The following is a 24,548-nucleotide window of genomic DNA, read 5'->3' on the forward strand; positions in this document are numbered from 1 at the left end:
CACTTCACAGTACACATCTGTCCTAAAGGAGAAAGGAGTGTTTGTTCATAAGCTAAGTTATTACTATCTGTGTTGAGTACACTAATCAACATCTGAAGGGTTCAAGCTTCAATCCAGGGATAGAGAAGCTCCAGACTGACAAAATGAAATGGACTGTTGCTGGCACCATCCTTTAGACGAGCTTTTAAACTGAGGCTTGGCCAATATTTATTCTTCACTCAGTGCTACTAAAAGTCCTGCCTAATTGGCAGCCACATTTCCTACATGACAACAAAGTGCTTAAGACCATAGGACAGAGGAGCAGAATTGGGCCATTTGGTCCATTGAATCTGCCTTGTCATTCAATCATGGCTGATCCTCCATGCCCCAGCCCCACTCCCTGGCCTTCTCCCCGTAACCTTTGATGCCATGTCCAATCAAGAACCTATCAAGTTCTGTCTTAAATACAGTCAATGACCTGGCCTCCACAGCTGCTTGTGGTAATACGTTCCACTAATTACTTGAGAGGCTGGAGTGCACTGGGATATCTTGGAAGAATTGTGAAAGGTTTAACTGAAATATCAATCTGCCTTCCTCTACATCCAACTTGGGTGTTTTAACTGCTTTCAACAATTGGTTTTGAAAATTGTGGAGCTTTGTTTAAATGCAGTATGCATTGTCTTGGCCTTGTATGAAAATCACACAAAATAAATATACCGGTTAGCAAGACCAAAGAAATGATTATTAACTTGAGGAGGAGGAAACTGGAGGTCCATGAGCCAGTCCTCATCAGGGGATCAGAAGTTCAGAGTCAGCAATTTTAAATTTCTGGGTGTTATCATTTCAGAGGATCTGTTCTGGGTCCAGCATGTAAGTGCCATTACAAAGGAAGAACAGCATTGTCTCTACTTAAAAGTTTGTGAAGATTTGGCATGACATCTAAAACTTTGACAAACTTTTATAGATGAGTGGTGGACTGTATATTGACTGGTTGCATCATGGTCTGATGTGGAAACACAAATGTCCTTGCACAAAAAATCCTATAAAAAGTAGTGGATACAGCCCATTCCATTCCATAACCCCCCCCCCCCCCATTGAGCATATCTATGAGGAGCACTGTCACAGAAAAGCAGCATCTATCATCAAGGACCCCCACTATCCAGGCCACGCTTTCTTCTCACAGCTGCCAGCAGGAAGAAGGTATGGGAGCCTCAGGACCCACACTTCCAGGTTCAGGAACAGTTATCACCCCTCAACCATCAGGCTCTTGAAATAGGGGGGTAACTTCACTCACTCCATCACTGAACTGGACTCGCTTTCGAGGATTTCATCCCATGTTCTCAATATTTATTGCTTATTATTATTATCTTTTTCTTTTTGTATTTGCAGAGTTTGTATTTTTTTCACATTGGTTGTTCTTGTTGGGTGTGGTCTTTTATTGATTCATTAGTATTGATAAAGGGTTTCGGCCCAAAACATCGGGTGTTTACTCTTTCCATTGATGCTACCCTGACCTGCTGAGTTCCTCCAGCATTTTGTGTGTGTTGCTTTCATTGATTCTATCGTTTCTTGTATTTACTATGATTGCCCACAAGAAAATAAATATCTGGGTTGTATATGGTGACATATATATAGTTTGATTATAAATTTACTCAGAACTTTGAAAAGTTCACTACCCTCTATATGAAGAACATCCTTCTTGTCTCAGTCCAAATGGGCTTGACCCTTATTCTGAAATTGTCCTCTAGCCCTTAACTCCTCAGCCAGGGAAGAAACTTCCTTGCATTTCATCTCTATAGCCTTTTAAGAATACCGTATTTTTGAAAGAGATTTCCTCTCATTCTGAACTGTGCTTGTCTACTTAATCCTTCTGTATAGCACATTCATCATTGTTATAATTAGTCTTGTGAATAGTCATAGTCATACTTTATTGATCCCGGGGGAAATTGGTTTTCGTTACAGTTGCACCATAAATAATAAATGGTAATAGAACCATAAATAGTTAAATAGTAATTTTTAAATTATGCCAGTAAATTATGAAATAAGTCCAGGACCAGCCTATTGGCTCAGGGTGTCTGACCCTCCAAGGGAGGAGTTGTAAAGTTTGATGGCCACAGGCAGGAATGACTTCCTATGACGCTCAATGTTGCATCTCGGTGGAATGAGTCTCTGGCTGAATGTACTCCTGTGCCCAACCAGTACATTATGTAGTGGATGGGAGACATTGACCAAGATGGCATGCAACTTAGACAGCATCCTCTTTTCAGACACCTTAACATGGCTATGGCAAATATATCCTTGGGTAAGGAGAACAGTTGTACACAAGGCTGGTCTCACCAAGGCCTTATGCAATTGCAATAAGGTATCCTTACTTCTGTATTCAATTCCTTTGGCAATAAAGGTTAACATACCATTTGTGCTCTTAATCATAGTAACTGCATGTTAGTCTTTAGATTAGTCTTTTACCATGCAAAGGTCCCTTTGAACATCAATGCTACATAATCTCTACCATTTCACAAATTCTCGGCTTTTCCATTATCTACAAAGCAGACTCCATAAACTTTTGCACATTATATTTGCCTGTTATATTCTCACTCACTCTTTCTGCTTGTCCACATCTATTGAAGGTTCTTTAATCCTCTCCCTGGTTTATTATTGTAAGCTAACTTGAAATATGAGATGAAAATTTAAAAAAACATGTCGAAAATATGAACTATACACTTTTATTGCAGATATGACATTTAATCCTTCAGCCCAACTGTTGATAGAGACTGTGAATAACTGGGTCCCAAGCAATGATCCATGTGGCACCCCACTAGTCATAGCCTGCCAAGCTGGGAACTTATTGATTCCTCATTTTCGTTTTCTGATTACCAATTCTTAATCCACATGATCCACCCTTGTTGAGCAATCTGTGTGAAACTTATTCTAACCTTTTTCCTAAAATCTAAATGTGAAACATCCACTTATTTCCCTTGATCCGTTGGTTACATTTTTTTAAAAGAGATCCAGCAGGTTAGAAAACATTTTCTTCACGTAAATATATTGTTCTTTCATTCTAAGGTATTCTGTTATAATATCCTTTATTTTAGATTTCTAACACTAGTGGTAGGCTAACTGGTTGATAACTTCCTTCCGAGCAATCGGTACCCCCCCCCCCCCACGATACTTTGATTAGAATTTCCTACTAAAAGTAGTGGATATGGCCCAGTACTTCACAGGTAAAGTCCCCCCCACTATTGAACACATCTATACAGGGCATTGTTGCAAGAAAGCAGCATTCATCATCTAGGAACCCCACCTCCCTCCGCAACCACCACCCAGATGATACTCTCTTCTCGCTGCTGCCACCAGGGAAAAAAGGTACAGGAGCCTCCGGACTCACATCATCAGGTTCAGGAACAGTTACTGTCTCTCAACCATCAGGCTCTTGAACCAAAGGGGATAACTTCACTCAACATCACTTACCCCATCATTGAAATGTTCCCAACACCTACGGACTCACTTCCAAGGACCCTTCATCTCATGTTCTCGATATTTATTGCTTATTTATTTATTTATTGTTATTTTTAAATTTGCACAGTTTATTGTCTTTTGCATACTGGTTGTACGCCCAGTGGTGTGGTCTTTCAATAATTCTGGCAACACACATCAAAGTTGCTGGTGAACGCAGCAGGCCAGGCAGCATCTCTAGGAAGAGGTACAGTCGACGTTTCAGGCCGAGACGAATGTATGAATGTACGTGTGTTGCTTGAAATTCCAGCATCTGCAGATTTCCTCGTGTTTGCGTCAATAATTCTGTTATGGTTATTGGAATTATTGGGTATGTCCGCAAGAAAATGAATCTCAGGATTACATATGGTGACATATCAATACTTTGATAATAAATTTGCGTTGAACTTTTGAGAACACCCTGGTGCCGGTCCCTTTAAATCCAGGATCGTAGTGCCGCGGTGACCGCTGGGATCACCATAGCAACTGAAACGCCAACATGGTGAAGTTAAGTGAGGTAAATATGAGTTGCGCGTAGTTTACTGAGTTTTAATCTCGATAATTCTTTCAGACGGAAACTAAGGTAGTTCCGATTACAAATTAACGATTCCAACTTTTTATCCGAACTTCGATCTAACAGGTATAGTCAAATCTGTCCTGTTGCAGGGTTTCGACCCGGAATGTCGTCAAATCTTCTTCCCCCACAGATGCTGTTCAACCCACTTCGTACCCCCGGCAGGTTCTGTGTTGATCCGATTTCAGCATCTGGTGTCTCCATCATCAAATCTGCGCCTTATTTACAAGCTTAACGAGGCCCCGGTTGAGATCCCGCCCTAAGAACTCAGCTATTGGTTTATGAACATGTTAGTCAAAGTAATCCCACCCTTTCTTAATAGTCATTGGGTCTTAATTGTGATTGACATGAGATTTCGTACTCTGATTGGCGATCTGGACCAGTTCTATTTCATTCGGAAATAGGCGCTTCGGTCCCTTGAGTCCCGTTCGGCCATAAAACACCCTAATCCTGGACTGATCTCAGTTTATTTTCCATATATTCTTATTAATTCCTCTTGACTAAGGGACAGACTGGTATAAGTATATAAAATCATGAGGCATTGACGAGGGGGTAGTCAAATCACAAAGAGAAAATCTGCAGATGCTGGAAATCCGAGCAATACACACAAAATGCTGGCGGAACTCGAAACGTCGACGAGACTCTTTTCCATTGATGCCGCCTGGCCTGCTGAGTTCCTCCAGCATTTTGTGTATGTTGACGAGGTGGTAGAGATGTTTTCTCAGGGTAAAAATGTCAAATGCAAGAGGGTGGCCATGTCTGGGAATGCCTGGGTAGCCTCCAACCTGATGGCATGAACATTGACTTCTCTAACTTCCACTAATGCCCCACCTCCCCCTCGTACCCCATCCGTTATTTATTTATATACACACATTCTTTCTCTCTCTCTCCTTTTTCTCCCTCTGTCCCTCTGACTATACCCCTTGCCCATCCTCTGGGTTTTTCTGCCCTCCCCCTTGTCCTTCTCCCTGGGCCTCCTGTCCCATGATCCTCTCATATCCCTTTTGCCAATCACCTGTCCAGCTCTTGGCTCCATCCCTCCCCCTCCCGTCTTCTCCTATCATTTCGGATCTCCCCCTCCCCCACCCACTTTCAAATCTCTTACTAGCTCTTCCTTCAGTTAGTCCTGACGAAGGACCAAAACGTCGACTGTACCTCTTCCTAGAGATGCTGCCTGGCCTGCTGCGTTCACCAGCAACTTTGATGTGTGTTGCTTAAATGCAAGAGGGCATAGCTCTAAGGTGTGTATTTCACACGGAGAATGTATATGCCTCAATGCGCTTCCTGGGTGTGGATGGGATCATAACGGTGTTTAGGAGGCATTTAGAAAGACACGCGAACGTGCAGAGAATGGAGTGATGTGGATCGTGCAGCTAAACAGATTTATTGTAATTTGGTATCATGGTAGATGCAGACATAATGGGCCGAAGGACTTGTTTCTATGGTACACGTGACAATAGTAAACCTTTTCCGGTTCCAGTTCTACTTTTGTCATTCACCTTCACACAAGGGGCCAATCTACCAACGCGCACATTTTTGGGATGTAGAAGGAAACGGGAAAACCTGGAGGAAACTCCTGCAAACTCCACACAGACAGCATCACAGCTCAGGATTGAACCTGGAGTGCTGGAGCTGTGTGGAACAAGTGTCATGTGGTCCAATGATTTCACACTATGTGACCCAAACTAATTAGTCCCACCCTACCACCCTCTCTGCAGATATTTAACAACCTCACATTTTCCAAATTTGGAAATCTATGAACTCTGAGGATAATAATAAATTTCACAGAGGTATAGCCAAGCTGGTGGAACAGGCAAGTAATTTGCAGATGAAATTTAATAGAGATGAATATGAAGGGGAGAGAATATAAATGAACTAGAACAATTCTGGAATGAGTACAACAATTGGAGATTTGGGAGCATAGTGCATAGTGTGCCGAGAAAGTGATTCAGGACTAGACGGGAGGCACAAAAGGATTCAGAAATAAATGATGAGACACAGAAGACAAAAGATCCTGGAATTTGGATCGAAATACAAACTAAGGGAGGAACTCAGCATGTCAAGCAGCAACTGTGGAGGCACTATCTGGCGGGGTGGGGTGGGGTGGTGGGGTAGCTACAGCACAGGATCAAAATAAACTGTCGAGAGTTGTAAACGTAGTCAGCTCTATCATGGGCACTAGCCTCCGTAGTATCCAGGACGTTTGCAAGGAGTGATGCCTCATAAAGGTGGCATTCATCATTAAGGACCCCATCACACAGATCACGCCTTGTTCTCATTGCTACCATCAGGAAGGAGGTACAGAAGCCTGAAGGCACACACTCAGTGATTCAGGAACAACTTCTTCCCCCCACAGCCATCTGATTCCTAAATGGACATTGAACCCATGAACACTACCGCATTACTTTTTTATTTCTTATTTTACACTACTTATTTCATTTAACCAATGTATATATACTTACTGTAATTCACAGTTTTCTCTATTATTATGTACTGCATTGTACTGCTGCCACAAAGACAACAAATTTTGTGACATATACTGGTGATATTAAACCTGATTCTGATTCAGTGTTTCAGGTTGAGACTCCATGTAAGGACGTGATCAAAGGGATGTCCTTACAAATGCTTCTTGATCTGCTGAGTTTCTCCAGAAGTTTTCTTTCTGTTTTATAAATTCAACACACCTTCAGAAGTGTGCTGAGGCTGGCTATTGCAATGGTCAAGACGCCAATGAACTGGAAGCTTTTTATATCTGTAGTGTCCTAGTCCTCTGACATGTTCATTTTTTTTCTCTCTAATAGCAGCAGACAGGAACAAACCAAAACTACTTGAAGGAAGGTGAGTTTGCTGTCCAAACCCGGAGTCGTAAAAATGGGCTTGCTAATTATATTTCTGTCAAGGTTCAAGATTCACAATTGTTTAATGTCATTTCCAGTGAAGGAGAATGAAAATCATTGCTATTCTGGATGTTCAGGGATTCCTGTGGATAGTTTTCTCCCGGTAATATTCATGATATATTATTGTTGGAAGCACAATTCCTGCCGGAAAATTGTCAAATCCATCAATGAGTTTATGCATAACCTGTAAAAAATGGAAAATTAATAATTAATAATCAAATTAAATGGTGATTGTTTCGAGAAGGCCAACCATGCCACCGAGGATTTCTGCTCTTCAAGTAGTGCTGCTGGATCAAGGGGACGTAGCATTTCAGTTATAGCATCCAGAACCTGGCACCTTCACTCTCCAACTTCTGAATTACATTCAACCTAGATTGCATTCTCAGCTGTGATATAAGTCTTCTGCAATTTTCTGTCCTCTCTTCTCTCATGACTATGAATCAAACTGCTGGAGGAACCGAGTGGGTCAAGCAGCATCTGTGGGGAGAGAAGAGTTGTCCATGTACTGGGCTGCGACCCTACATTGGGACCGAGAGTGGTGCGGGAATGTAGCCAGCACAGAAAGGAAAAGGGAAAGGGGGCCAGGAGATGATAGGCGGATCACGGAGAGGTGAAGAATGGTGGACAGAAGGAAGCAGGTGAAGGGAGGGCTGAGTGGGGGCAGAGGCTGAAGCAGGGACACAAAGGCTACGTGCTGGAGTCTGATAAATACAGAGGTGATAATGGGACCCTTTGTGGGAGAGATGGAAGGCAGATAGAACCAGGTAGGGAAGGGGATCTGATAATTCCTTTCCTCTCACAGATGTCGCTCACACTGCCGAGTCATTTCAGTAGTAGATTCCAAAATCTGCAGTCTCTTGTGTATTCAGGAAGGGATTTACTTTGTCCAATTAATGAAAAAGTCTGTATTTAACTACAGGACTGTATATGTTTCTTTTATTAATCATGTATGGGCATCATGGCAAGATCAGCATGTACGATCTGCCCTTGAAAAGGTGAGCTACCTTCTTGATCTGCTGCAGTACTCCCATTGTACTATTGGCTGAGAAGTTTCAGGATATGAACCAAGTGACAGTGCAGGAAGGACGATACGTTCTCAAATGAGGAGAGTAATCAGCAGGGTCATTGCTGTTACCATGAACCTGGCTTCCATGTCTTGGTGCTGGCAGTCTTGGGTTGGCAAGATGGTGTGCAGAATAGCTGGCCAAGTGGTTGTGGGCAGGTTGGAAGTTGGAGGCAAAATTGATGGGATTAACGAGCTCAGCATGGGAGGAGGAGGTAGCATCAATGCAGTCTTTGGTGTAGCAGAGAAAGAGTTGGGGAGGATTACCAGTGTAGACTTGTAACATGGACTGTTTCACATGGATGACACAGTGGCAGGCATAGCTGGGGCCCATGTGAGTGCCTATGGCCATGCCTTTAATTTGGAAAGAATGGGAGGAGCTGAAGGAGAAATTGTTGAGTGAGAACCAGCTCCACCAGATGGAGGAGGAGGGTGTTGAAGAGGAAATGGTTAGGTCTGTTGTCCAGAAAGAAGTGGAGAACACTAAGACCTTGCTGATGTATGGGGACTGAATGCCCATAGTGATCAGGACCAGGGAATTGAAAGCAATTGAAATGATAGTTCATGAGTGTGTTGCTGTAGGTGTGTTCCTGTAGGTGATTAAGTGCATTGCATTTTATGGACTTTGGTCAAAAACAGAGCAGTCGAATGTTTAGGGTGCTTGATGGTGTACTGATGAAATGGGCTGCTTTGTCCAGCCTGATGTGATGTTTCTTGTTGTACTCGTCTTGAGACCCTACCACTGATAGTGATGACATTGGGGGATGCATGAAGTGTGGAAGTGTTGTGTAACAGCATGATCTTTATCGATGATACAATTAATTTAATATATATTAATTCTAACTTAACCTGGTTTCAAAGCACACTGTAAAAAAATGCTTTATTTTTGCTCACCTTAGACCAAATTACTGAAGAAAATGAAGAAGAAACTGAGGCTGCTGGAGATTCACAGACACAAGAAATCCAGGCATCTGCTTCTGGAGCTCTTGGGCAGAAGGATGAACAGGAAGGTGAGAAGAAGTGTGATTTTTGGCTGAAAATCATGATCTGGCCAGTTGACCTACCAACCTGCTCGTCTTTAAGGTGTGAGAGGAACCTGGACAATCTGGAGCAACCCAAGAAGCCATAGGGCGAGCGTTCGGACTCCACACCGACAGCACCAGAGGGCAGGACTGAAACTCTGGTTGCTGGGATTGTGAAGCAGGAGCACTACTAACCATGCCACTGTGCTGTCCTAATGTCACATTACAGATTGACTATCGCGTCTGAAACTAAAGAAATGTTTATGGGAAGCGGCGGGAAATTAAGGAAGTTCCCCCTAATTCCCTTAATTAAAAGAAAATCCCATAGTCTTCCTGCCTTAGGTAAGGAGAGGCACTGATACTAGTCGGGGAGGAATTCTTGGTATATACTTTATTTTTAAGCTGGTAATTATATATTCAGCCCAGGTGCTATTCAACGCTGCTGGCAGATGCAGTTTAATGTGGATAAATACTTTGGTGGCAAGAACGGGAAGGCAGATTACTATCTGAATGGTGTCAAGTTAGGAAAAGGGGAAGTACAACGAGATCTAGGTGTCCTTGTTCATCAATCACTGAAAGTAAGCATGCAGGTACAGCAAGCAGTGAAGAAAGCTAATGGCATGCTGGCCTTCATAACAAGGGGAGTTGAGTATAGGAGCAAAGAGGTCCTTCTGCAGTTGTACAGGGCCCTGGTGAGACCACACCTGGAATACTGTGTACAGTTTTGGTCTTCAAATTTGAGAAAGTGCAGCGTAGGTTCACGAGGTTAATTCCCAGGATGGTGGGACTGTCATATGTTGAAATATTGGAGTGACTGGGCTTGTATACACTGGAATTTAGAAGGATGAGAGGGGATCTGATTGAAAGATATAAGATTATTAAGGGATTGGACACGCTAGAGGCAGAAAACATGTTCCCGATGTTGGGGGAGTCCAGGACCAGAGGCCACAGTTTAAGAATAAAGGGTAGACAATTTAGAACAGAGTTGAGGAAAAACTTTTTCACACAGAGGGTTGTGGTTCTGTGGAATGCTCTGCCTCAGAAGGCAGTGGAGGCTAATTCTCCGGATTCTTTCAAGGAAGAGTTAGATAGAGCTCTTAAAGATAGCGGAGTGAAGGGTTATGGGGAGAAGGCAGGAACAGGGTACTGATTGTGGATGATCAGCCATGATCACAGTGAATGGCGGTGCTGGCTCGAAGGGCTGAATGGCCTACTCCTGCACCTATTGTCTATTGAAAGCATATAATGTTCTTTTTTCACATTTCAGAGATCCCACAAGAGGAGGAAGAACAGGTGGATATAGACAAAATAATTGCTGATGACGAGGTGATGGAAGCCATTCTGAATCCTGGCAGTGAAGAAACTTCCCACGAAGTTCCAGAAACTAAAGGCGATGGAACACCGCTATTAGGCAGAGAAAGTGAACTGAGCATCTATGTGGGTATGTTTGCCTTCGAGAGTATGAATGAGAGAGCAATCAGAAACCTGGTTATCCCTAGATGGTGCAGTAATACAATTGACTGAGTGCATTACCTCCTATGTGAGAGTTTTTCATCTCTGCCTTGGTTATCAAGCACCAGCATGGTATTTGTGTTTGGTGGGGGCGGGGGGGCGGGGGAAGAATGGAGTGACTGAATTTGTTGTTTCTATTGAATACGCTTGTTCTTTTCGAGAGCAGACTGAAACCAGAGCTGTAACAAATAAGGAATTATCCCAGAAATAGAGTGAATTGGCATCCTTAAAGGAAACAAAAATGAAATGGGAGCAGAAGTTTAAATATATTTAGAATTAGACAGCAGTTACCGCAGAAAGCATTTTCCGTTCATTTTGATTTTAGTTCACTGCCTTAAGCTTATGAATTGTATAAGGTCCTAAGAGTACACAGTGAATTAAGCTTCAACATGTGAGAAAATGACAAATTACGAAATAGTACTTAAAATTCTGTGGAATTCTCTGCCCAGGAAAGCAGTTGAGGCTTCCTCACTAAATATATTTAAGAATCAGTTCGATATGTTTTTACGTAGTAAGGGAATTAAGGGTTACGGGGAAAAGGCAGGTGGATGGATCTGAGTTTACGGACAGATCAGCCATGATCTTATTGAATGTCAGGGGCAGGCTCGATGGGCCGGATGGCCGACTCCTGCTCCTATTTCTTATGTTCTTATGTTATTATGTTCAATGGTTTTAATCTGTAAAGTTGTAAGGAGCATGGTTTAATTGATACGGTTTGTGGGTTGCGGACTGAAACATGTTATGATGTGTTTCTGGTTTCTGCTTGCTCCTTTTTTTGTTGCTAGTTTGGGCGATTTTGAATCGGGGCTGACTGCAGATAAGAAACACTGAGCTGAACTGAAATATGCCTTTTGATTTTGCTTTTTATATTCTGTTTCGTGCTTTTTTTGTTGCTGTTGTGCATTGGGGTGGTGTGGGGATTTGATGTTTTTTCTCTTTGAACGGGGTCCATGGTCCTTCTTGTTTGGTGGCTGCCTGTGGGAATCTCAGGGCTTTATGCTGTATATGTACTTTGAATCTTTGCATTGGTGGAGGTTAAATAAGGTCATGAATTCAGTAGGACAGATGGATAGAAAAGCAAGAGAGAATGGGGGTGGTAGGGGTGAGTCTTGATTTTGATTTAGTTAAACTGAACAAAGAAGAAAAATATGTAGGGATGAGGAGGAGCGAATAAAGTACCTTTGAATTGATCAACTTTTCACTGCTTGTGTACTTGGAATATTTTATTTTTCTAAAAGCTGCAATCTTAATTGCCTGTTTTCAATTTAATAGAACAAGAAAAAACAGAACCCTTGCAACTGGCTATTACAATAATTCCTGTGAGTACCCATTCCTCTCTTACAAAAATATTAGGGGAATTAAATTGTGGGGAATAAGGCTGGTGAACTGTTGACATGATGCTGAGTTACATCGTCAGTGATGTAACCTGGGGTCATACAGTGTTTCGGGTCTTTCAGCATCAGATACCCTCGCCCAGGTGACCCAGCCAGGGTTGATCAGGCCTTGGCTTGTGTCCCAGCAGCACTGGTCCAAAGGTTACACCTTTTGATCCATAGCCATCTGGAGGCTCGCTTAGCAATCTCTGTGACAATCCTGATGACTCTTTTCTTTGCAGCCCCCATAATGTCAAGGAGAGAGTAGATTCTAAACAGTGAGCAGCCAGCAAACCTCTACACCCCACCTCTATAGGCTAGTATCGTGCCCTTCACCCCTGCCTCTGCCACTGCTCTACCAGCTCCTGGTATTTGGCTTTTTTAACGTTCAGATGCCTGCTCTATCTGGTCTTCCCAAGGCACCATCAGTCTACCATGACCACCTGCTTCGAGGTTTCTAACAGAGTGACCATGTCAGGCCTCAGTGATGATGATGCGATGATGTCAGGGAACTTTAATTGCTTGCCAAGATAGGCTTTCAGTTGCCGGACAGGCACTGTGGCGAAAAAGCCTGCTGGTAATCTGGGCTGAGGCTATGGTTGGTCTCCAGCTTTGACCAAGGCTTTCTGGGTTGGCAGAGGTGCCTACTGTTGTTAGTGGCCGAGGAGCTACTTTCTTCCACTGCCAGTGGTGGCGACCTTCTCCCAGGGCTTTTAGGCAGCCGTACTGCAGTTGGATGCATTGGCGATTGAAATGATAATGACAAGGGTCAGGTTAAAAATATCAGCAAATGCCAGGGTGAATAGCAAACATTCAAAGGGGAGGTGAACATTAAGTGAGATGAAGCGTGCGCGCGAGAATCAGAATCAGAATCTGGTTTGATGTCACCGACTTGCGTTGCAAGATTTGTCGTCTTTGCAGCAGCACATTGCAATACTTAATTAAAAAGAAAGTAGTGAAGTAGTGTTCATGGGTTCAATGTCCATTCAGAAATCTAATGGCAGAGGGGAAGAAGCTGTTCCTGAATCGTTGAGTGTGTGACTTTAGGCTCCTGTACCTCCTTCCTGACGGTAGCAATGAGAACAAGGCATAACCCGGATGATGGATGGTTTTTAAAAGATTAGCTGCCAACATAAATGGGAATCCTAAAGTATTTCATTGGCATACAAAAAGCAAACAGAGTATAAAACAGAGTGGTAACGGTATATGGAAGTGTAGGGCCCATTAACAAACAAAAATGGGAACTTTCAGATAAGGAGGAGGTCATGGTTAAGGATCTGAATGAGTATTGTCTTCACCAGGGAAGAGTGTGCTTCCAAAGTAACTTTGAAGGAGTAGATGGTTGAATCTCTAGATATGTTGAAAATTGAATCCATGGAGATATTGGAAAAGCCTTTCCTAGGATTCCTTTCCTTACTCTTGTTGAGAAGTAACTCAACAAGATCCTAAGATTCGAGGAGGAAATCATGTGGGCACTGACCATAATCTTTTAATGCTCTTTGGATAAGTTGTGGTGGTAGATAACTGGGGAATAATGAATGTTCCTCCTTCAATCAGGAAAACAATGGAACAAAAAAAGCCCAACAACTAAAGGCTAGCCTGCTTAACCTCCCAGTGTGAGGTTATGTTTCTCAGAATTCATACTTTGGAAAGCACAACAGGATTAATAATCACCAGGGATTAATTCAGGGGAAACTGTGTTTAATCAATTTGGCAGAGAATTTTGAGGAGAAGCAGAAAGAACTGAAGAAGGTAATGTAATGGATATGATGTACATGAACTTCAGGTTTTTAATAGGGTACCACATACCAGGTTCATCAGAAATTTAAAAGCTCATTGGTTGTGCCGTATTCTCTAGTCCTCAGGATCTTCATCAAAGAGAACATCCTACCATAATCCACTCTGCCCACATCACACATCTTCATCATATTTCTATCAGATCTCCCTTTAGACTCTTTGGGTTTGGAGGTGACTAAAGAGAAGACGGCAGAGTGTAGTGGTTAACAATTTTTTTGGTCTGGACAAAAAGAAAATAGCGGCATTCCCCAGGGATTGATATTAGGGCCATTGCTATTTTTTGATCTCTATTAATGACCTAGACTTCGGAGTGCTTGGCAAATGTTCTAAGTTTGCAGATGACTTGAAACTTAGCAGTGCAGGCTCGAGGAACGAGCTCCGATGAACCTCCCCGAGTTAACAAATCGGTGATACTGGAGTTTGAGGCCAAATGTTTGGGGTTCCATCAACGGTGAGTCTAGAGATCCTAGTGTTTGGTGATCAGCTTGTCTTGGGATCAATGCCATGGATTGAAGCCCAGGGGTCAAGCCAGAAGTCCAGAAATCAATGCTCGTTGTCTGCAAATCTTTCTGAAATCCGCTGGAGAAGTTGAATCCCAGTGACTGCAGGTCCGAGTCTGAGTCCGCTGGAGGTTAGAGACCGGAGGCCAGACCTGGGGTGGGGGAATGAAAAACTGTGTATTTACATGGGTAGGAGGGAGGAACAGGGATCGTTTTGTTCATTTTGTTTTGTTGTTTGTTATGTTCTGTGTTCTGTTGTCCATGGTGGGCAGGCTATGTTGGAGCCGGAATATGTTGTGACACTTGCAAGGTACTCTCAGCACACCTTGGGTGCATTGATTGTTGATACAAATGAGACATTTCACTGTATGTTTTGATGTACATGTGATAAACTTAGATAGATACATGGATACTTTGTAGGTCCCAAAGGAAATTACAGAGTCACAGGAGCATTACAAATGCACAGATATACAGTATTAGAATAGATGTAAGACGAATAAATAAAAAATAAGTTATCTTAAACCGTTTAACAAGAGAGGAGGTTATCACTTTCCCGGCTATAGGTTGACTCATGGCTGAAGGTGTGGATGACCTCATATAGTGCTCTTTGGAGTAGTGCAGTTGTCTTGGTCTATTACTGTAAGTGCTCCTCTTTTCAGCCAAGGTGGCACACAGAGGGTGAGAAACATTGTCCAGAGTTGTCAGGATTTTCTGTAAAGTCCTTTGTTCTACCACAGCCTCTAGTGTGTCTATAGTGGCTCCTATAAACTTTCTAATCAGTTTATTGAGTCTGTTGGCATCACCTGTGTTGATGCCATTGCCACAGCACACCAGTGCATGGAAGATTGTACTGGTGACAGCAGACTGGTAGAACATGTGAAGGAGAGGTCTGCATACTCCAAAGGACCTCAGTGTCCTCAGGAAGCAGAGGGGACTCTGGCCCTTCTTGTACACAGTCTCTGGGTTGTCTGTCATCCAGGTGCACCCCCAGGTACTTGTAGGTCCTCACCACATCCACGTCCTCACCATCAATAGTAACAGGGAGCAGTGCAGGCTTAGACTTCCTGAAATCCATCACCATCTCCTTTGTCTTGAATATTGAATCTTGTACCTTATTGTGTGAAGATAATAGTGACAGGTTGTGGCAGCTATACAGGTCTTCCCCAATCTACGAAGCTAAACCTATGTACAATCCATACATAACAGACTAGTGGGATGGATTTCTCATCTGCTGGGGGGCTGCAGGCAGCTTCTGCTGGGTAGATGTGTGGCATTTTGGTAGAAAGGATGAGGAAAGGCAACATAGAATAGAAGATCATGTTGAAATAGAGGAGAAGTTTGAGAAGGACCTGGGGATATAGGTGAACGTCACTGAAAGGCAGATTGAGGAAATGGTTAATGAGGTACACACAATTTGGGACATTACCAACAAAGGCAATGAGTATAAAAGTGAGGAAGTAAACTTTTATAAAACAGTGGTCTAGCTTCAGCTGGAATTTTGTGTCCAATTCTAGTCACCATGTTACGTGAAAGCCTTTGGAGAGTGTCCAGAAAAGATTTTTGAGAATGATTCCTGGGATGAGGAACTGTGGTTACAAGGATAGCTTAGAGAGTGTGGGACTGCTTTCTTTGGAGAAGAGAAGGCTAAGGGGAGATCTGATTGAAGAAAATAAGATGATGTAGGGTCTGGACAGGGTAGACAATGGGAAGCAAAAGGAAATGCAGTTACCAGTATCTGGAGCACTGCTATGATATAGAGCTGGTGTAGGCAGGATGGGCTTGTATTTTGTAATTCTACAATCTAAACATGTTAGTGTGTCTACGTTTATAATCAAATTTATAAGGGAAGATGCCTCAGTAGAATCAGAGTTCCACAGCATGGTAAAGGTCCTCCCACCCAACTCATCCATGCTGATCTAGGTACTTACTTGATCCAGTCCTATTTAGTTCCATTTAGTCCAAATTTCTCTAAACCTTCCCTCCCAATGTGCACATCCAGATATCTTTTAGACATTATAATTGTACCCACTTCTACCCCTTCGCCAGACAGCTCGTTCTATATACACACTACCCTCTGTGTGGAAAACTTCTTTCAGGTCCCTTTTCAGTTTTGCTCCTCTCACCTCAAACCAGTGCCCTCTAGTGTTAGTCTTTGTTGCCCTGGGAAACAAGACGGTGACAATTCACCTTACCTGTTCCTGTTATGATTTTTTTGTTCTCTATAAGGCTCCTTTGCTCCAGGGAAATCAGTCCCCCTCTATCCAGTCTCTCCTTAAAATTTAAGATGTCAAGTACTTGCAACATCTTTGTAGGCCTTTCCTGCACCCTCTATAGCTTAATCACATTTTTCTTTTAGTATTTCAATCAGAATTACACAGAATACTACAATGTAGTCCACTAATGTCTTCTACAGCTAATGTTCCAACACTAATACCTACTTACTGCCCGTTATGCTGTTGGCATTTAAGGCAACAATGAAGGTTCTCCATCTCTGTCTGTCCATACCGTTGCACACAGATATAGAAGGATTCTTCATCGCTGTTTCTGTAACAATTTCTTTTTGTCCAGTCAGGGTTGTCAGCCCTGAGCTGAACCCCCAAACCTGGAGGACCAGTGGACCACTCTTAGTCTGACCTCTACCCTTTGACCTGTTTGGCATGGGTGACCCTACCAAGAGCCAAAGCACAAGGCTCTGTCTCCAGCCAACAGAACTCTCTGGATCATTGAGGCACGCAAGCTTCCAAACCCTATGGCAAGGTTGTGGTCCTCTTGGAGGCACATTGATACTTATACTATAATTACATACTGTAAAGTTCTGCCAATTCTAATTTATCAAAATTAAATTTAACCAAAGGGACTTGTTCCTGACTAGGACAAACCTGCCATAGTTATAGGAGTTATGATCATGAGCTCTCAATTAACCTGCTGTGCTCGGAATCAACATGCCTGTAACCATGGCAGGGTTGTCCTGGTCACAAACAAGTCCCTTTGGTTAAATTTAATTTTAAAAATAAAATAAGTGGGAATTGGCCAAATTGTACAGGATATAAACATAGTACGGCAAGTATTGGTGTTGGAACATCAGGGGTGCAAGAAGTTGGTGAGATCACACTTGGAGTATTCTGTGCAGTTATGATTGCCATACCATAGGAAGTATGTGGTTAAGCTGAAGTGGGTGCAGCTTAATTACAAGGATGTTGCAAGGACTTGACAGCTTAAGTTAAAAGACGGAGACTAGATAGGGTGGGACTATTTTCCCTGGAGCAAAGGAGGCTGAAAATATAGAGGTCAATAGAAGCAACAATGGTTAACAAGGACAATATTCATAACCTTGTGACAAGGTTCCTTTAAACTGTGGAGACTCGGCCCCTGAGTGATTGAGAGGGATTATGAGGAAACCTTCTCAGACCTGCCTGTCCTTAGTATTTCTTTACTTTTCTATGTCTGCTATATGTGTAGAGCCATCATTTTTGTTATAAGCAAATATAGAGTCTTAACGAGAATCAGTAAATTGTCATTTGGAGTGGTTTAATGTTTCTCTTGCCTTAGTCTTGGTGCAGAAGTCACTTTGCATGATGAGTAAATCTCCAGCTGAAGCCTACTGTTTCTGAACTGGGGATCGGGCATGGTACCGACTGCTCTGTGCCCCACTTCCACATTTACCAATCACCAGGAGAACCAATGAATGTCTTGCAAATGACGAAGGAAATTTGAGCAGAACGTAAAATGAGATAGAGAACCAAATGGGCTGGAGAACCTAGTGTCCAGGTGACAAGGAGCAACCTTTCCTTAATGTCAGCTAACAAAAGAGCAGGACTTTGACATCAGGAAGCAGGGCAGAGTACTTGCTCTTGTATGTATCAATGGTGGTGAGGTGGAGATGGTTGAGAGTTTCACGTGTGTAGGTGTGTAGCTTGCCCTGGTCCTACCACATAGACACTATGGCCAAAAAAAGCTCACCAGCACTGCTACTTCCTTAGAAGGTGAAAGAAACTTGGGATGTCCCTGTCTCCGTTCACCACTTGATATAGATGCACCACAGAAAGCATCCTATCCAGACGCATCCACTCTGTACAAAACTACAAGAAATTTCTGAGAGTTGATGGACTTAGTCTATTGAGAAAACTAGCCTCCACTCTGTCAACTGTCTACAGTTCTCCCTGTCCCCGGAAAGCAGCAATGTAATCATAGACTCTTCCCAACCCAGTCATTCTCTCTTCTCCCCTCTTCCATGGGGGAGAAGATTAAAAAACTTGAAAAACACACACTACCAGGCTCAAGGACAGCTCTTATTCCACTGTTATGAGTCTTGAACTGCCCTCTTGAATGATAAAGGTGAATTCTTGACCTTTCAATACATAGTACCTTGCCATGGCCCTTGTACCTTAGTGACTACCATTACACTTTCTCTGTAACTGTAATACTAGAAGGGCTGTGATTGCCTGTTTCCGTGCTGTAATTGTTATATGGTTATATGGTTACCATATTCTGCATTGTGTTGCTGCTTTTCCCTTTGTACTAGCTGAATTACTTGTGTTTTGAAATATCTTTCTAGATGGCATGCAAAACAACATTTTTCACTGTATCTCGGTACATGTGACAATAATAAAGCAATTCTATAGATGTGTAGTGGAAAGTGTATTGACTGGCTGCACCACAGCCTGGTGTGGAAACTCCAACGCCTTTGAGCAGAAACTCCTAAAGAAGGTACATCACAGTTGATTCCCTCCCAACCATTGAGCACATCTATGTGAATCGCTTTCGTAGATCCATCGTCGTCATAGATCCTCACCACCCAGGCCATGCTCTTTTCTCGTTGCTGCCATCAGGTAGAAGGTACAAGTACTTCAAGATTTGCACCAGGTTCAAGAACAGTTACTGCCCCTCAACCATCAGGCTCCTGAACAAAAGGGAATAACTATATTCATCTATTGAGATGTTCCCATAACCAATGATCTCATTTTAAGGCCTCTATCTCGTTATCTCACGTTCTCATTATTTATTGCTGTTTATTTATAATTGCATTTGCACTGTTGTTGTCTTCTATGCTCTTGCTCTTTCATTGATCCCGCTACAGTTACTGTTCTGTAGATTTGCTGAGTATGCCCACAGGAAAATGAATCCCAGGGTTATATGTGGTGACATGTATTTACTCTGATAGTAAATTTTACTTTGAACTCTGATTACCAATTATCCTTTTAAACATAAGCATGATAATAATTGGTAATAATCTGGCAATATTTAGACAATTATATTTGTCATGTATACGACATGTACAAGGCAGTAAAACATACATCAATGTCTATGTAGATATAATGCAGCTGGACAATGGCAAATATAATGGATTGAGGAAAATTACACTTCAACCCACATCCTATTTATAATATTTTCTATTGCTTCAGTGATTCACCAGTTCTATTTACAGGGTTTAATATTTAATCTTTGTCCACAATTAATCAGAGTGAAGAAACTAGTGAGACAGAGAGACAGACCACACCTGCTTTCCCCGACACTGAGAACTTTATAGAAGGAGACGAAGAAGCAATTCGTGAAGATCTATCTCCTGCAAGTACTGAAGAGGGGGAGCTTACAAATGTTCCATCAATCATTGAACCTGAGACACCAGAGAGGAGAGGTACTGTCAGCAGCCTTGTGGATGGCACAGAATACATTATGCACTTGAGATGTTGCAGCTTCTGATTGCGATGGATGGGGTGGTTGTTAAGGAAAGAAAAAAAACACTTTCATTGGGTCATGCTAGGTTGAAGAGAAAGGATATAACTTCCATTAAAAGGCACGTTATCTCAGGTGAATAGGATTCGGAAGGAAGAAGGTAGTGGCTCATTGAAACCCGTGATGTAAGCAAAACTTGAAAAGGTATGCTGCCCTTTCAGCTAAGCAGAATTGTGGCATGAATATTAGCAGTTTGTACATTGGAAATCCTATGGTAATAGTTAACCATGTTAAAGAACAGAAATTTGGTTATCCAGCCACATTATGTAATATGACAATGAAATTCAGTTACAATCAAGTATTAGTTGTAGATGTGTTGTCCTGGTTATGTGCTCCTCCCTATGGTAATTATGTTACAGCAAAGCCCAAGGCCTTTACAAAATCTTTTAGACGGTTAATTCAATGTCCCAGATTGCCAAAGGTGAAAAGAATGATCTATAGGAGAAATGAGGTTCTAAGTTTTGATTTATATTATGGGATACAAAAGGAAGTAATGCCAAATTTAGAAACCAAACACAGTTTTGCACTGAGCAGGCCAGGCAGCATCTCTAGGAAGAGGTACAGTCGACATTTCAGGCCAAGACCCTTCGTCAGGACTAACTGAAGAAAGAGCTAGTAAGAGATTTAAAAGTGGGAGGGGGAGGGGGAGATCCAGATATGACTGTACCTCTTCCTAGAGATGCTGCCTGGCCTGCTGTGTTCACCAGCAACTTTGATATGTGTTGCATCTGCAGAGTTCCTCGTGTTACAGTTTTGCACTGTTATAGAATTATTAGTGAAACCATGAAAAATTGTGTAAAATATGGTTTAGGACTACGACTAGGTTGTTTGGCTCGTCGGGCCTGCTGTACCATTCGTTAAGATGAGTGGCAGATTTGACTGTAAGTTCACTTTTACATTCTTACCTACCTCTGTTAACCATTCTCCTCCTTGATTATCAAGAATCTATCTACTTGTAGAGCCATGCAACATAAAAATAGAGTCTTTTGGCCACCACGCCCATGCCCAGTAAATATCTATCTACACTAATTACACTTACCATCTATCTACACTAATTATTTGGTCCACAGCTTTCCATTCCTTGGCAATTGTTGATATCTACATGGAGGACTTTGAGGAGAGGGCTCTGAGTTCATTGCCTTTACACCTCAACAGCTTCTTCAGATACGGAAAAATTGGTGGTAGCAGAACACTGCATTGACAATGACCATTGGATTGATTTTGATGACACAAAACTACTGTGCCTCGCCAATGACTTTTGTTAAAGGAAGCCATTGAGACAAACCTAGAGGAAAAGAATTTTAACAAAGACGATGGTCTCGCTCTAAGTAAGAACTGGAATTTGATTGTAAACAAGGTGGGAGAGCGGAAACCTGATTGAATGAGGACTAACTAATCAGGAGGGATGGAGTACAGGGGTATAAATACCACCAGTCTAGACATACTCAGGTATCATCCCTGAAGAAGATGGCAGAGTTTGTAATGGGTTATAATCGATACCTGTACCTGGCTGGAAGCACAAGAAGATTTTATTCATCATATATGCCAGGAAAGCACTAGATCCTTTTTCATGGTTTCTTCAATCCATATTTTTCATGATATGCCAAGTACAGAAGTATTACACTACTTTTCAGCAACTATAACGCGCTGTGACAAAGTCTAAGAGAACAATGGGTCAGCAAGAGACGAGGTGATTACAGGATCATTGTAATCAATTATGAGGCTCTGAAGATTAAATGCTTATGATAAGTATTTCATTTCTTAAAGTAAGCCTCAGCTGCTCCCCCTCCCCTGTCGATCCCTTTATCTTCATTGGCCCATTAGAAACTCAAACCACCTCCAGGGGGCAGTATCACCCACTTTGGGAACTATTCTGTTCTACTGATTACTTTTTAACTTGTGTTGTAAATGCACCTTATTATTTGTTAATTTATTTGTGGTGATATTACTTTATGTGTTGTGTGTTTGTGAGTTATATGTACTGTGTTGTGCACGTTGGTCCAGGGGAATGTTGTTTTCTTTGGCAGTATACAACTATACATTTGAATGACAATAAATTGAACTTGAACTTATGAACTTGTGTACCACTGGTAGCTCCCTCTCCCCACCCTCCACCACTCCAAGGAAAAGAAACGATGCCTGTCTATTCTCTCATTGCTAAAATTTTCCTGGTGAATCTCCCCTGCATCATCTCGTGCAATCATATCCTTCCACTAGTGTGGCAACCAGAAAGTATTCCAGCTATAGTCCTACTGACTGCCCATTACATTTAGGACAGCAATGAAGGTCCTCCATCTCTATCTGTATAGAAAGATTCTTCATAGCTGTTTCTGTAACAATTATTATTTGACCAGTCAGGGTTGTTAGTCCTGAACGTGGAGGGCCAGTAGACCACTCTTGGTCTGGCCTCTACCCTTTGACCTGTTTGGCATGGGTGACCCTATCAAGAGCCAAAGAACAAGGCCCTGACTCCGGCCAACATTGCTCTCCTGGTCATTGAGGCACACAAGCCTCCAAACCCTATGACAAGGTTATGGTCCTCTTGGAGGCCAGCTATAGTCTAAATAATATTTTACAAAGTTGTGCCTCCCAGCTCTTATGTTCCATAGTAGTCATAGTCATAGTCATACTTCATTGATCCTGGGGGAAATTGGCTTTCGTTACAGTTGCACCATAAATAATAAATAGTAATAGAAATAGTAATAGTAATATTACTATTAGTAAATAGTAAATAGTAATAGTCATGGAAATAATTAGTAATAGAATAGTAATAGAAAAATTGTAATAAATAGTTAAATAGTAATATAGTTAATTATGCCAGTAAATTATGAAATAAGTCCAGGACCAGCCTATTGGCTCAGGGTGTCTGACCCTCCAAGGGAGGAGTTGTAAAGTTTGATGGCCACAGGCAGGAATGACTTCCTATGACGCTCTGTGTTGCATCTCGGTGGAATGAGTCTCTGGCTGAATGTACTCCTGTGCCCACCCAGTACATTATGTAGTGGATGGGAGATATTGACCAAGATGGCATGCAACTTGGACAGCATCCTCTTTTCAGACATCACCGTGACAGTCATGCTCTGAGTAATGGACAGGTATAGAATATGCTTTCTTCATCACCTTGACGACTTGTGCTGCCCTCTTTAAGGATCCTTGTACTTATACACTGAGCTTTCTCTGTTTCTCAATACTCTCTCAAGTCCGACCATTCACTGTAGAAACCAAGTTCTAGATACCCTCACAAGAGGATTTATCGTTTTCACATCCACACTGGAACTAACAAGTTGCAATCAATCCAGCCCTCACTCTCTAAACTGTAAAGTGTACTCTGTACAGCCTCTCCTCATGAGACAACCCTCCCATTCCAGGTATTTAACTAGTAGACCTTGTGGACCTGCATTAGAACACCCAGATCTCTCTGCTTCGCAGACCATAATAGAGTCATATTTATTTCCTTGTCAGAGTGGACTATTTACCTTTTCCCACATTTTACTCTACTTGTTAGATCCTTATCCGTTCACTTAACCTAGCTGAGTCCCTCACTTAACCCATCTGCATCCAGTTTATTAAGGACACCTGCTCGTTAATGCAAATATCTCATTAACCAGTCATGTGGCAACAATTCAATGCATAAAGGCATGCAGACATGGTCAAGATGCTCAGTTGTTGTTTACATCAAACATCAGAATGGAGAAGAAATGTGATCTAAGTGACTTGGTGCCAGATGGGGTGGTTTGAGTATCTCAGAAACTGCTGATCACCTGAGATTTTCATGCACAGCAGTCTCTAGAGTTTACAGAGAATGGTGTGGGGAATAGAAAAAAAACATCTAGTGAGCTGCAAGTCTGTGGGTGTTTTTGCTACAGTCGCACCATAAATAATTAAATAGTAATATGTAAATTATGCCAGGAAATAAGTCCAGGACCAGCCTATTGGCTCAGGGTGTCTGACCCTCCAAGGGAGGAGTTGTAAAGTTTGATGGCCACAGGCAGGAATGACTTCCTATGACGTTCCTATGGTATTAAACAGGAAATTAGAAATGTGTGCAATAAAGGAACAGCAGTTATAATGGGTGACTTCAATCTACATGTAGACTGGGTGAACCAAATTGGTAAAGGTGCTGAGGAAGAGGATTTCTTGGAATGTATGCGGGATGGTTTTTTGAACCAACATGTCGAGGAACCAACTAGAGAGCAGGCTATTCTGGACTGGGTTTTGAGCAATGAGGAAGGGTTAATTAGCGATCTTGTCGTGAGAGGCCCCTTGGGTAAGAGTGACCATAATATGGTGGAATTCTTCATTAAGATTGAGAGTGACATAGTTAATTCAGAAACAAAGGTTCTGAACTTAAAGAGGGGTAACTTTGAAGGTATGAGACGTGAATTAGCTAAGATAGACTGGCAAATGACACTTAAAGAATTGACGGTGGATATGCAATGGCAAGCATTTAAAGGTTGCATGGATGAACTACAACAATTGTTCATCCCAGTTTGGCAAAAGAATAAATCAGGGAAGGTAGTGCACCCGTGGCTGACAAGAGAAATTAGGGATAGTATCAATTCCAAAGAAGAAGCATACAAATTAGCCAGAGAAAATGGCTCACCTG

At 42.2% G+C, this 24,548-nt stretch overlaps 1 protein-coding gene across 1 annotated transcript in view; it reads left to right on the plus strand.

Annotated features, from left to right (window-relative positions):
* Positions 1-3,947: 3,947 nt before the first annotated feature.
* cfap184 (cilia and flagella associated protein 184) overlaps positions 3,948-24,548 on the plus strand; it is a 36,919-nt gene continuing 16,318 nt past the window's right edge. The window contains exons 1-6 of the mRNA XM_063062798.1: positions 3,948-3,988; positions 6,847-6,883; positions 8,905-9,015; positions 10,295-10,468; positions 11,812-11,858; positions 19,670-19,844. Of these exons, the coding sequence (XP_062918868.1) occupies positions 3,971-3,988; positions 6,847-6,883; positions 8,905-9,015; positions 10,295-10,468; positions 11,812-11,858; positions 19,670-19,844 (562 nt within the window). The 5' untranslated portion in view covers positions 3,948-3,970. The remainder of the gene's footprint in view (positions 3,989-6,846; positions 6,884-8,904; positions 9,016-10,294; positions 10,469-11,811; positions 11,859-19,669; positions 19,845-24,548) is intronic.

This window comes from Mobula hypostoma, chromosome 11 (genome assembly GCF_963921235.1).
Source record: "Mobula hypostoma chromosome 11, sMobHyp1.1, whole genome shotgun sequence".
Lineage (NCBI taxonomy): Eukaryota > Metazoa > Chordata > Chondrichthyes > Myliobatiformes > Myliobatidae > Mobula > Mobula hypostoma.